Genomic DNA, 13,586 nt, shown 5'->3' with positions numbered 1-13,586 from the left:
GAATTGTGAAATCAGGTATTACTGACACAATATCCTCTGAGGCTCTTGCTCAGCATCTTATTTGCATACTTATGAATTGCATGTTAGTGCTCACTGCCAGTGACAAGCTATATAGCAACATGATCACCTCCAGTGCTTCCCAAAGTGTGTCTGGAGAGAGGGGCACATGAAGGCAGCAGCCCAGGGTGGTACCCAGGGGAGCTGCCTGTGCGCACAGAGCTCTCCACACCGAGCCCTGTCCGCATGGCATATCCAGTCACTACACCCCTGCATTTCCTAAGCAGCATTTAAACCCCTGGGAGCAAACAAAAGCCTTTTAAAATGGATAAGTGGTTCAAGAATCTCTGTTTCACCTCCCCTCAGCAGAACTCAGGCTCTAGAGAGGCAGATCCTCCCAAAATACTGTTGAAGGAATTGATCCTGGCCTTTCACGAGTGCACACAAATTGGCTGCTGCAGAAATCTACTCCCAAGGGGCAGCCTTGGACTGAGGTTCCAGCCCTGCAGCCCCCTCACATGCCAAACCCCCTCCTCCAGCTGATGTCCACTCTCCCTGATGAAATTCCAGGAAATTCACAATGAGTTAAAGGTGCAGAGGAAAGGTCAGCAGCACAAACCCAGCTCTGTTTAACTGTCACAGAAGGGGGGAGTCTCTGGAAGGCAACAGCAACCAAAGAGCACCACGCTCACTTGGGAGAGATCTCTCTGGCTGGCCCACAGCTCCTCACCTGCTGCCTGCTATCTGCATGGAAACAGGAATGTCATATTAAAGGCTCCTCAAATTCCTGCTGATTTAGCTTTTAGTCACTGAACCATATCTGCTTTGCCTGGTGGTTTGTATTTTTACTATCTCCTTCCCCCATTGCTGTCCTCTCTTCCCCTTTTCTTTGCAATACCCCAGTTCAACTTTAAATCATTTGTTTAACACAGCTGCAGCAAGATTTAACAGAATTAGCAAGAACTATATCCCATGCCTCAGGAGCTGGCTGGTAATTCCGTGCATGGATTAGAGAGCAGCAAAAAAAAAGGACAGAGAATAAAGGACAGCTGCCAGAATTGTTCTGTTGCACTAAAAAGCAAAGGAGCACACACAAACAATTCCTGCTGGGAATTACTGTCCAACAAAAGCCTGTCTGGCTCCATGGCCAGAGGCCACCACTGCCTGTTTGAGATTCATTTTATCATTTACCATGGGAGCAGCAGCTCCCAAGCACAGCCTACTCCCTCAGCCTACAAAAGCATTGCCACAGCCAGGGATATCTCCTCTACTATTAACAAAAATAAGTATCTTATTTCTTTCTATATCTATAATATATAAATAGATGATAATTTGTTTTTATTAAACGTATGTTTTTATTAATGTAGCTAAATATATTCTACAAATAAGTTATTTGGAGAACATCATCTCTACGTCAGCAAGTGCTGCTATAGCCAGTGAAGGAATTCTTTATGAATGGTCCTTTGAAGTACTTTAATTACCAAGTAGCCAATTATGGAAGCCTAAGTCAGTTTTCACGCTGCCAAGAGACTGATTTTTAGACCTGATCCACACCGCACCTTTTTAGAAGTGAAAATGCAGCTCTCTTTTCTTAAAGTCCCTCTCCTCACATACAAAGCCACTCCTCAGTGACCAGTGCAATCTCCCACCCAACACTGACAACCTGAAGGTACAAACAATTGGCACCAAATCACTCAAACACTCTTCAACAGCAACCCTGAAACTAGAGCAAAGCCAGAGTAACCTCCTACCACACCCTAACTCAGTCCTTATTAGTGCAACTCTGACACAAAATCTTCTTACAGGCAAAGACATCTGTAAACCAAGCAAGTGTAAAATGATGAAAAAAACCCCAACCCACACTGCATGGAAAAATCCCAAAGGATTAGTGTCAGAAAATATTTGGCAGCAAGAGACTGGAAAAAACCATGAAGGCATAACAGAAGAGTGGCTACACCAGTCACTGCAGGGAGGTTGTTGGAGCAGATCTGCTGCAGGAAGACTTTGTTATTCAAGCTTTTCATCTCCTTCCTCCACATCCTTCAGACTGAGCACTTCCAGGGATCCTTTCCCTTTTGTCTCACTGCGGATCAGCTCGTCGATCTCCCTGAAGCAGCCTGGGTCAATAAGGCACACCTGGAATGTTCCACATTTCATCAGTCAGCCAAGAACGTTTGGATTTCATCAGCCCCTACCCAAGGCCTAACTTTCACTTTCATTAGAACAATCCTAGTTAGTTACTGAGGACTCTGCAGAGTTGACAAACTCTGCCTGGCAGCAAACTTTCCACAGAGCTCTACAGTTCCTGCTCCCCATGCTGGACATGGCTTTTGCCAGTTGGGATTGCTGGATTCTAATCTGTTTGTATGAAGATTTTAATACCAAATTTTGCTTTACCACACACCAACTTAAAAAAATAATTAGCCACCCTTAAAATCTAGACAGAAGCCACCAAATAAGTAACAATAACATTCCACATATGAGAGAAACCTATCAGTGTTGCAGGATCATCACTGCTAAGAAGAATTGCACTGTGCACTCCTCAGCTTGGAGCAGCAACCTCTGGATGCCAAAGGCTGCTTCCATGCCCACATCACTAGGATTGGGTGAAATGAAAAATTCCCAACTGCAGCTCTCATTCAGGATCTCTGGCAAGCCTTCAGTTTATCTAAACAGCTTCCATATATGTATTCATCTCCTAGTAAAATGCACATGTGTAGTTCAAATCAAACCTGAACCCCAGGGACTGCCTTTTGCTTACCATTTCCAGCTGTTCCTGGAAGTCTTCACTCTCAGTAACTTTAATCAGTGGCTTGAGCTTCTCTTTCAGTTTCTTGCCCTCCTTTGCTGGCAGGATAAACCTCAGCCTCATGTGAGCACGTTCAATCTGCATGGTCTCCTTCAGCTGCCTGATCACTTCCAGGGCCTGTTGGACAAGAAAAAGACCACTTGCACACCTGCTTAAAACCCAGCAGCCAGATCCAAATCTCAAACCTCTTCCCCAGCTTCAGAGCCATCTCTCAGTGCTGGGCAATGCTGCTTTGCTGCAGGGAGGTTGCAATCACGCTCTTTTGACAGATGAGCAAGAAAAGGCTGACCTGTTGCTTGTGATCACTTTGAACACTTAAAAGCTGTCTGAAATAAAATTAAATAGCCATACTGCAAAACACCACAAACGCACATGGCTCAGATGCAAATCTGATATACCACCTCAATTAGCATAAATCATGAACCTTTTATTTCTGCTCTAAGTGTATCACTGTTGGTTTTTTTTTTTTCCTTTCTTTCTCCCCTCCCTGAATTCTTAGCAAAAAAAAATTGCCAGAGTTTCAGGAGCTGCTCCTCTGCAGCACTCAGCTGCCAGATGGCTGAGTAATCCCTGTGCAGGCCTCAGATCCCAGAGCTCTGCTGATCCCTCTGTGGTTGAGACCCGAGGAATTACACATGGCAGCACCTCAGAGCAGGAGCTGATACTGCAGGAAACTCACCTGCTGCTTTGTGCTCTTGTTGGGTTTGACAGAGTAGTGGATGTCCTTCATGGCCCTTTCGATGAGGATCACTGTGTAGGGCCGCTTGGTCTCAGGGTTCACGCACTTGTCAGCCACGATGGTGGCGATGTCTCGGAACATTTGCTCCAGCTGCGTGTGCCGCTCCTTGTCCGACACCTGCAGCTCCCCTTTGGACAAAATCTGTTTATCCACAGAAAACAGTTAATGAACAGCCTGGATTTGAAGAGTGACAAGTTAAATTCGACAACTTCAAGTAACTTTGTTAAATTTGACAGCTGCTTGAAAGGTTAGGTGAGATTTGAAGTGCAGCAAATAATAACCAAATTAATAATGTGAATCATTACAACAGACAGCATTGGAAAGGCTTCAGACAAAAAACCTCACGCCAGAAACATTAAACAGCAGCAAGAGAAGCACAGATTTCACAGAATCACAGAACATCTTAAGCTGGAAGGGACCCCCCCAAGGATCACCCAGTCCAACCCCTGCCCTGCACAGACACCCCAACAATCCCACCCTGGGCATCCCTGGAGCTCCTGCAGCTCTGGCAGCCTCAGGGCTGTGCCCTTTCCCTGGGCAGCCTGGGCAGTGGACAGCACCCTCTGAGGGAAGAACCTTCCCCTAAAATCCAACATAAACTTGCCCTGGCCCAGGTCCAGCCCTTCCCTGGGTCCTGTCCCTGTCACACAGAGCAGAGATCAGAGCTGTCCCTTGGGAGGAGCTGCAGACCCCGATGAGATCTGACCTCAGTCTCCTCAGGCAGCACAGACCAAGTGCCCTCAGCTGCTCCTTGTGTGGCCCCTCCAGGCCCTTCACCTTCTTTGTAGCTTTCTTTGGACTCTGACAGCTTCAGATCTCTCTTATATTGTGGCACCCAAAACTGCCCCAGAGCACAGTAGGACAATCCCCTCCCTGGCCCAGCTGTTGATACTGGGCCTAGTGACCCCAGGAGAGGGATGTCCTTCCTGGCTACCAGGGCAATGCTGACTCAAGAGATTTACTGAAATCTTACCAACCACAGCAAGTCCATAGTTCATATCCCACTAGTAAGGACTAAGAAATTAGATCTGTTACTAACACCTAAGTGAGCTCTTCAAAGTAATCAACTGTCCCCTTCTTTTCTCTGCATTCTTAATAACTTACCTTACGTGAGGAAGTCTTCAGTGCTGGCTGTATCCAGACACATCGGTGCATGCAAATTGTGTGTTAGACAGTATTCTTTTCAGTCACATGCATTTGCCAAATTTAAAACTATAAAACAGAGCTACAGCTCCTTTTTACCCATTTCTTAACAAGCAACCCTTTCACCTATAGCAGCATTCTAGAAACACCCTTCAGTACAAACCAACCTAACTGTGCAACTAAATCTTCTCACATCTTTTATAAAGCAAAGTGTGTGAAACCTACCATCTTACAGATTTCTGTCTGGTCATCTGTTCCAAATGCTTTAACCAGATCTTCCTTCTTTGCCACCTGGCCTTTGGAGACATTGACAAACACTGTGTGTGTCTGCAGGACCTCGTCGAGATCCTTCTCCCTAGAGATTAAGACAAATGTAGAAAACTCAGAATAATCCCAGAATGATGCCAGTGCCACCCCTGCCATGGCAGGGACACCTTCCACTGTCCCAGGCTGCTCCAAACCCCATCCAGCCTGGCCTTGGGCACTGCCAGGGATCCAGGGGCAGCCCCAGCTGCTCTGGGCACCCTGTGCCAGGGCCTGCCCACCCTCACAGGGAACAATTCCTTCACCATATCCCATCTATCCATCCCTGTCCTCTGTCAGAGGGAAACTCCATGCCTTGTCCAAAGCCCCTCTCCAGCAAAGCAGCAATGCCAGAAGCACAGCTGTGTTCGGCGAGGAGAAAGAGCTCCCGCTGCCCCGGGCTGACTCAGCACAGCTGGAACCTTTCAGCACAGCTGGAACCTTCCAGCACAGAGGTGTCGCTGCCCAGGCACGGGCACGGTGCTCCCGTTACCGGCCCCGCGCCTCCTGCCGGGGTCAGATCGGGGGACCGGGGCCGCGGACGCCCCCCGGCCCCACTGCCGGGTCCCGCACGGTCACTGCCGACACCGCCTCCCACACCCCAGGCCCTTCCCGGTCCTCACACGGGCTCCCCTCCCAAGCCACTACCGAGTCCCCACACGGGTGCACGGTAAGACCCCCTCACACCCGGGTCCCCACACGGGCTCTTCCCCAGGCCCCACGCCGGGCCCGAGCCGCCTCCCCGCCAGCTCCCCAGGCACTCACGCTCCGCTGCGCCAGCCCATGACCTTGTTGCGGTAACAGGCGATTTCGAAGCGCTTCCCGGCGCGCCGTGCCCGCACCACGGCCACATTGGTGAGGCGGATCTGGTTGGTGGGGGTGAAGATGGACATGGCGGCGGCCGCCCGCTCCGCCCCCGGCCCGGCCCGGCAGTGAATGGCGGCCGCGCCGGCACGGGCGGAAGGGGCGGGAGCGGCGCATGGCGGCCTGAGGGGAGCCGGGCGGGGAGCGGGGTCAGTGCCGGGCGGGGGAGCCGGGAGGGGACGGCGTGATGGCTGTGTGTCTGTGAGAGAGAGAGAGAGCCGTGATGAGGGGAACAGAAACCGTGTCCGTGGGGTAATAACTGTAGTAACTGTGTCCGTGGAGGTGGTAGCCGTGAGGGGGGATATAATAACCGTGCGTGTGGGGTAATAACCGTGTGTATGGGCAAATAACCGAGTATGTGGGATAGTAGTGTGTGAATGGGCTCATCACCGTGAGGGGCGTATAACAACCGTGTGTGTGAGCCGTTATAACTGTGAGAGGGTGCTGTGGAGGGGTGAGGGTAATGACCCTGCGGGTATTTATTAACCAGAAGTGGCGTAAGGGGGTGGTAACTCTGAGCTGGGGGGTGTTTAATAATTGTGAAGGTGGTGGGACGATAACCGTGAGAGGCAGGGGAAGGTGGGGTAACAACCGTGAGGGCTCTTGGGGGAGAGAGGGGTATTAACCGTGAGAGGAGGAATAACCACGAGGGTGGGGGGCGTGTGTGTGTGTGTTTGTGGGATGAAAACCATTAGGGGGTGTGTAGTTGTGTAGGGGATAACAGTGAGCACGTGTGTGCATGCCTGCTTTGGAGCTAAAATTCTCTTGAATTTGTGTAGCATCTATTGCATTTGAGGAAGTTGTATAAAGGTTAAGGGAATCCCTATAGCTGGTTTGGGTAAAACTGGGAACACTGGGCAAGTGCTCTTTATTCTCTATTGTGAGTCTCAGTGTTGCTGCTGGAGGGCTGAAGGGCATCGCCTTAAGCCTTTGCTCTGATAATTTGAGTACCAGCCAGTACGAGTTTCCAGCCTCTTGGAAGTACTTGCATTCTGTGTTCTTGACTGATATCTGCAAAAACAAGATCTAAACTGCAGACGACAGTAGAAGGGTGTTAGCTGCGTTCCTCAGTCAATAAATATCGCAATCCAGCCTTTTTGGAGTACCCAAATACTCCATAAGCAATAGATATTCCTAGACACCATGCAGGTGCATTCCTGGCTGTACCCTGGCTTACTGTGCCCTGAATGTTCTGAACCAACCTGAAACATCTCTGTGGTTCCAAATCAAGCTTCACTTGCATCATGGAATTCTGTGAAAGTGTTTTCAATTGAATCTGTGTTTCAGTCTGCCCTTGAAACTCAGTTTGTAATCAATGTGACATCAAGTGTGTGTAAGCAAGGGTTGTGTTCAGCAGAAAGTTCTGTGCAGGTGATTTCCCCCTTTGCCTGGAGCTTTCTCATTGCAGAGAACTACATTTGTTTGGTTTGTGTAAAACTAAAGCCAGTATGATCCACTGGATGTTTCACGAGGACTTTTTCCTTTCAGGCATTTGGACAGCACAAGTATTTTCTGCTTTTCCTTGTAACAGAGCTGCCCTAGCAGGAAAAAACCCAGAGTCTCCCTCTGACAGTATGGAATGCTAGCTTGGAGCTCATCTGACACGCCTGAGGAGGTGAAGGCTTCTTGTTTCAATTTTGGTGCCTTGTCTTTAGCCAGAAGCTGTTTTCTGCAAAGCCTGGGCAATAGCTGATAATGTGAGGCTGTGGCTACTGTGTGATTATTTTGTGTGTGCTCATTCCATATTCACTCTGTAGGAACCTGTGGCATTCCAGATTTAGATGTCTCAATGGATATGTGGAGCTACTTCCATACTTGCCTGGTGTCCATATGGCTGCACAGATTTTACATCTATTCTGCTGTTGCTTTTGGCATCAGCCTTTGGATTGTCATTCAGTTCACCACCACCAGAACCAAAAGGAAGGTAACTGAGCCTGTCAGCACTTCTCTCTGAGAAGACCCCAAAAACCTGGGTGGAAGTGAGGAGTTACTGGATAAAGGCACCTGCTGTGGGCCTGCTGAGGGTGTTGCAAATCCCAAATGCAGTTTGGTTATCCAGTTATGATCCTCAGCGTGGCTTGTTTGTGTCTGTGGGTCATTAAATCCTCTTGTTGCTCTGATGTTGGGGCAGAGCTCAGCAAGACACACCTCACACTGTTCCTGGGAGAATGTGTCCCCCTGGATTGTTCTGTCACTCCAGGTAAACTCCTCTGCTTGTGCCCAGTGTTTGCACCTTCATGTTTTCATGATGCTAATGACAGGGTTGGGCTGGTTTTGGGATGGGAGGGAATTAGGCCATTCAGGAGTTGTAAACCTCCTTCTGCAGGTGGGTAAAGATCTGCTGCAGGATTTGGGAGGTTCAGCTGGATCCTCTTACCTCCCAGACAAGTGGGTATTGTAGCGTGGCTTAGTCAGGAAAACAGGTCCTGGTGTGTTTGTCTGGGTGTGAGAGGAGCCAGAACGCTTTGACTGCTGCTGAGAGTGGCTCCAGGATTTGAATTTTACATGCTCTTAGTTTGACAGCCCTTGGAGAAGGAACTGCATGTGACACAGCTCTTGTTTCATAGGGTGAGAAATCCCATGGGAGTCCCTCTTCCCCCGAGGGAACATCAGACAAACTGGAAAATGGATGTGCCCTGCGTCAGGCACAGGGGGTCCATGTTTCTGGAGTGAAGATCTTCTATGGCTCTCAGACTGGCACAGCAAAGGTATCTGTACTTTTATTGCACATCTGTGAAATTGCTTTGAAATATTGTTGAGATCTGAGAACGTTGCTTGCCTTAAAACACTGCCATGGGCACAAATCTGGGAGTTCATCAGCACATTCATTAGCTTCTTACAGTCATTGCCCGACATGCAAGATAAGTGAAAAATTAAATAAAAATAACAATTTTTCTCCTCCCATTAAGCATGGCATGCAGTAGACATTGATTATAAAGCTAAAAGTTCACTCTTGCACTATAATTTTAATTTTCTAGCAAGGCTTTATAGAGAGAAGTGCTGGTTTGGTGCTTTCTCATGAAGAAACGTTATTTGTGTGTGTAACTGTGATATTATAATGTTGTAACTCTCAGCCAGCATACTCCATCTTTGTTTTAATGTGAGGAATTGCAGTGCCAGTGTCCAGGCCTCCTGTGTCATTATTCTTCCTGTGCTGGGAGAAGTCTTGTGGCTGAGCACAGCACGGCTTATGTGGCTTGAAGTAATTGATAACTTCCAATGTTTCTTTGTTCAGAGATTTGCCAAAGATCTGGCTGAAACTGTTACTTCCCTTAATTTGCCTGTGGAAGTCATTAACATGGGAGACTATGATCCAGAAGATGGTTTAGTAGAGGAGGTGGGTATGGCATAAACACCACTAACAAGTACAAGTTTTTCCTGGGGTTGTCAAGGCTATTTCCTTCTTGTATTTATCTCCTGTTGTTCTGGAAATCCCCAAAGCTTTGTGTTTAATTGCTTCCCTACCTGTGCAAATGTAGCCCATCAGCCCTCAGCAGAAAATACCTACATTTTGAGAATTTCAAAGCACCAGTTGGAGATTTTGCTGTGACACTGACTCTGTATGAGCCAGTTCTGTAACTCAGGGGTGAGCTGGGTGAGAGTGGCTGCCTCAGGTGCTCTTTACACCTGGGCAAGGCTCAGAACCAGAACAGGAAGGTGATGATGCCTCTGCAGCCTTTAAAGGCTTCTAAGGTAGAAACTCCTTGTGAGATGTATTTATGTGTAGTAATCCTTGATGGGTTTTTCTTTTGTGGATATTGATACTTGCTTCTTGAGAGTTTTGATTAATCCTAACAAAAAGTTTTGGTGGAAGCTGCATGCTGGGAATTCCTTCAGGTGTCAGTATGAATTGCCAGCATTTGATACTGCCCCTAACACACCTGTACATGTGAGGTTGAGGAGTTTGAAATATTTATCCATGGGGCACTTCCCTAATGAAGGAGTTGGGTCAGGAAGCTGCTGATGGGGCTGGATGTCCAGTTTTGCTCTGTCATTGTGTCCCTGTTCAGCTTGACCTCTCCCTGCTCATTTAAGGTGCTGTGCAGATTGTTCAGCACCCTTGGGATTGTCACCTGCACCATCCCACCCCAGCAGGAGACAGCATTTTCTTTTGATTTCTCCCAGCTGCCTGGGTGTTGTAACTCTTTGCTTTAGAAGAAGGTTCTGGAAAAAGCAGTGATTTTTTTTTTTCCCTCCTGTCCTGTTTCTATGAGCAGACAAGCAGCAGGAAGATCTGTGTGTTCCTGGTGGCCACCTACACCGAGGGGCAGCCCCCAGAAAGCGCAGCCTGGTTCTGCAAGTGGCTGGAAGAGGCAGCCAATGATTTCCGTGTCGGGAAAAGCTTCCTGCAGGGCCTGAGATACGCTGTGTTCGGGCTGGGGAACTCAGCCTATGTGGATCACTACAACACAGTGAGTGTCCCTCGAGCCCCCTGCTTGGCTTCTGCTCCTCAACAGCCTCAGCTGCATGAAGTGCATCCAACCTGAATGAGGCTGGTGGTCTGTGTGGGAATTGCAGCTGTTGTGTTGACTGGGTGAGGTGCTGGGTTTAGGGCATGGGCAGAATCCCAGAGCCATTGAGCTTGGAAAAAACCTCTAAGATCACTGAACCCACCGTATGCCTGATCCCCACTTTGTCCCCAGCCCAGATCACTGAGTGCCACATCCAGCCCTTCTCTGGGCGTCTCCAGGGGCATGGGGACTCCAAACCTCCTCAGGCACTGGAAGGGCAGCCCCTCTCCTCCTGTCCCTGTTCCCTGGGAGCAGAGTCTGACCCCTCCAGCTGTCCCCTCCTGTCAGGAGCTGTGCAGAGACACAAGGGCCCCCCTGAGCCTCCTTTTCTCCAGGCTGAGCCCCTTCCCAGCTCCCTCGGCTGCTCCTGGGGCTCCAGCTCCATTCCCTTCCCTGGACACACTCCAGCCCCTCAAGGTCTTTCTTGGGGTGAGGGGCCCAAAACTGCCTCCAGGACTGGAGGTGCCTCAGCAGTGCCAGCACAGAGGACAGCCTCTGCCCTGGTCCTGCTGCTACACCAGTGCTGGTACAAGGCAGTGCCATTGGCCTTCTTGGCCACCTGGGCAGTTCAGCTTTGAAGCAATTGCATTTCAAATGGGAAATGAGTCCCACAGGCACTGGAAGGTGTGGTAACACATTTGGTAAATCCTTACTGAGTTCCTTTCCCAGCTTTGGAAGCTTTCTGCAATCACCTGAGGGCACAGCGCTGTAGACTCTTACTCTTGCTGCCTTCTAAACATGGCTCCTTTTTATGATGGTGGTTTTAGCTTTATTCCTTGATGTGGACTGTGGCACTATCTCTGCCTGGTCATTGGTCTCATCTCACATAGAAAAATGGCATCACTTGTCACAGGTTGTGCTCAGAGCTGGGTGTGTGTCACACACATGACTGTTCTGACCAACAAGCACCACTCAGAGCAGTCTGTTCCCAGAGCCCCTCCCTTCACCTCGGGGGTGGCAGAGGGATTTTCCAATGGAGTCTGAGGGGGTGTGGTGCTGTTCAGGCTGCCCTGTGTCTGTGCTGAGCCAGGCCCTGAGAGGGACTCCCCAGGTCCCTGCCCTGCAGTGCCATGCAGCTCACTGGCTCTTCCCAGGGCTGATCTTTGCTTTTCTGGTTGGCTGCTTGCACTTGGTCGTGGTTTAATTTTCTTTCCAACCCTTCTTCCTGCCCTAGGTTGGAAGGAGGATGGACAGGTGGCTGTGGATGCTCAGTGCCAGCAGGATCATGGCTCGAGCTGAGGGGGACTGCAATGTGGCCCAGAGCAAGCATGGCAGCATTGAGGCTGACTTTGAGGCCTGGAAAGCCAAGTTCCTCACTCGGCTCCAGGCGCTCTGCAGAGGGGAGAAGAAGCCCTGCAGGGGGAAGTGCAAGAAAGGGAAGTGCAAATCTTCAGGGAAGCGGAGCAAGGAAAGCTCGGACCGTGAACAGGAGACATCAGAACAGGACAATACTGAGGTACAGCCAAAATCCTTGAGGTCTTATTTTATTTGGAGCACTGTTTGACTTCTCCCCTTCTTCCTGCAGTCCAGAGGGCTGCTGTGGGAGCCTGATACTTGTTCTGGAGCAGGGAGAGAAGAGAGCTGAGATCCCATGGCAATAACAAGTAGAACGAGCCATCCGAAAGAAGGACCAAAGAATTAGTTATGGTGCCAGGCTCGATGGCATTTGTGTGATGAGGGAGTCGTGCTCCTGGCTGGGGACAGATGCTCCAGGGAACCAGGCTGGGTTCTCAGCAGAGCCTTTGCCTTGTCCCAAGGCCAAGGGGACCCTTCAGTTCCTTGTGAGTCATTAACCTGCTTCCACTTCAACCCGGTGAAGCTCAGCTGCTCTGCCTGCATCCCAGGGTTTTCCAAAGGCAGCTGGGGTGTGTTACCTGAGCAAGCCTTGTATATCCTTTGTGTGTGCCTGCCTGTAATAATTTCTCTCTTCTGGAGTGTTTATTGATTGCAGATTTTGACTAAGAAATCCTCTCTATTGCTCTCCAGTGCAAGACCCAGAGCTGCTATGGCACTTTAATCCTCTCTTGAGCCATATACTGTGGGTTGGAAGTTATTGCTGGGTTGAATTTTATAGGAAAGTATGTGGTTCTTCTGGCTGGCTTTGGGAGTGCTGGCTGCTGCAGAGCAGGAGGAATAAATCTTGCTATCAGCAAGGCACTTGGGTTTAAAGGGGTTCAGGGTTCCATATCCATCTTACAGGTTTTTGGTAGGCTATTGCTTGTTTTGAGTGCTCTTTACTGATGAGGACAGCTCATTTCACTGGTCAGCTTAGTCTTATATTTAACAGTGAGATAAATTCTTAATTTTTTTCTCTGCTCTCTCCCACAGGCAGAGGAATTGTTTGAAACCAGTAGTGAGGAGGAAGCTGGAGGCACAGATTCTGTCATTGATGTTGAAGATCTTGGCAATATCATGGGCCACATGAAGAAAGCAAAGGTACTGCTGTTAGAGGGAGTATGGAATGGTCAGGTCTTGTTCACTGAGCAGCTGGACTAATTAAAATGTAACTGGCTGGATTTGAATCTATAGGGTTTGGTTAGAGGGAGAGTAAAATACAAGCCGTTGAAGAACCTGTCCCCAGAAAGAACATCTTTGGAGCAGCGTTGAGTGTAGTTACAGACTGACTCTGTAGCTTGCTCACCAAGCAAATGCTGCAGTGATAACTTGGGACTTCCAGTCTGAGGGAAGATCTACTTGCAGAGCTAATACTGGATCTGGCTGCAAATCTCTGCACTGAGATTCCCAGTGCAGTGGCTGAAGTCATTTCCCCAGGGTCTGGGTATTAGATGAAAGGTGGCTTTTGGGGCTCTGAGGACTAGCAGGGTCCAAGTTTCTGGCAGCTTTAGTTTTGGAGAAATCCAGCAAATTTTGCAAATTTCTAGCTTGGCAGGCCACGGTCCGCCGGGGCGAGTGGCTGCAAATGGAGGCCATTTTCCATGGGAAAAAGAAGTCATTTCCCCGAGGTCTGGGTATCAGTACAGGAACAGGTCCTATACTGCCTCTGGGTTGTCACTGAAATGCAGGTATGAGGACAGGGGCAGAGCTGCAAGTGCAGCAGGAACACCCATCTGCCAGAGCACCTTGCCTTGCTCACTGCTGCCCTAGGGTGAGGTCTGTGCTTCAGACACAGGGCCTGTCACACAGCCCCAGTTCCTGCTCCATCCCCGGCTCTTGCTGGGTCTGTTCCCAGTGGTTCTGTTGGTGCCCTTTCCTGTCCTCA

General features: G+C 49.3%; 2 protein-coding genes across 2 annotated transcripts in view; one reads left to right on the top strand and one right to left on the bottom strand.

The window, feature by feature from the left end:
• Positions 1-1,328: 1,328 nt before the first annotated feature.
• Positions 1,329-5,929, bottom strand: SBDS (SBDS ribosome maturation factor). Its single transcript, XM_038158012.1, has 5 exons — positions 5,757-5,929; positions 4,914-5,043; positions 3,486-3,686; positions 2,759-2,923; positions 1,329-2,133 (listed from the first exon to the last, which is right to left on the bottom strand). The coding sequence occupies exons 1-5, from the start codon at positions 5,882-5,884 to the stop codon at positions 2,005-2,007; spliced, it is 753 nt and encodes a 250-aa protein (XP_038013940.1). The 5' UTR covers positions 5,885-5,929; the 3' UTR covers positions 1,329-2,004.
• Positions 5,930-6,478: 549 nt separating this feature from the next.
• Positions 6,479-13,586, top strand: part of LOC119710000 (S-adenosyl-L-methionine-dependent tRNA 4-demethylwyosine synthase TYW1-like) — a 78,096-nt gene continuing 70,988 nt past the window's right edge. The window contains exons 1-7 of the mRNA XM_038158449.1: positions 6,479-7,470; positions 7,613-7,779; positions 8,423-8,563; positions 9,091-9,192; positions 10,073-10,267; positions 11,541-11,822; positions 12,695-12,802. Of these exons, the coding sequence (XP_038014377.1) occupies positions 7,645-7,779; positions 8,423-8,563; positions 9,091-9,192; positions 10,073-10,267; positions 11,541-11,822; positions 12,695-12,802 (963 nt within the window). The 5' untranslated portion in view covers positions 6,479-7,470; positions 7,613-7,644. The remainder of the gene's footprint in view (positions 7,471-7,612; positions 7,780-8,422; positions 8,564-9,090; positions 9,193-10,072; positions 10,268-11,540; positions 11,823-12,694; positions 12,803-13,586) is intronic.

Source organism: Motacilla alba, chromosome 19 (assembly GCF_015832195.1).
Source record: "Motacilla alba alba isolate MOTALB_02 chromosome 19, Motacilla_alba_V1.0_pri, whole genome shotgun sequence".
NCBI classification, from domain to species: domain Eukaryota; kingdom Metazoa; phylum Chordata; class Aves; order Passeriformes; family Motacillidae; genus Motacilla; species Motacilla alba.
Note: the sequence above shows the minus strand (reverse complement) of the source record. Positions and strands in the feature narration are given on the sequence as shown.

What these genes read in the sequence shown, in the direction of transcription:
- SBDS (XM_038158012.1), bottom strand. Translation starts at nt 5,884, where the DNA reads ATGTCCATCTTCACCCCCACCAACCAGATCCGCCTCACCAATGTGGCC. An exon ending in ATGGGCTGGCGCAGCGGAGC is followed by an intron (nt 5,044 to 5,756) that starts GTGAGTGCCTGG and finishes CTTAATCTCTAG; the next exon opens with GGAGAAGGATCTCGACGAGG. An exon ending in AGACAGAAATCTGTAAGATG is followed by an intron (nt 3,687 to 4,913) that starts GTAGGTTTCACA and finishes GTGGATAAACAG; the next exon opens with ATTTTGTCCAAAGGGGAGCT.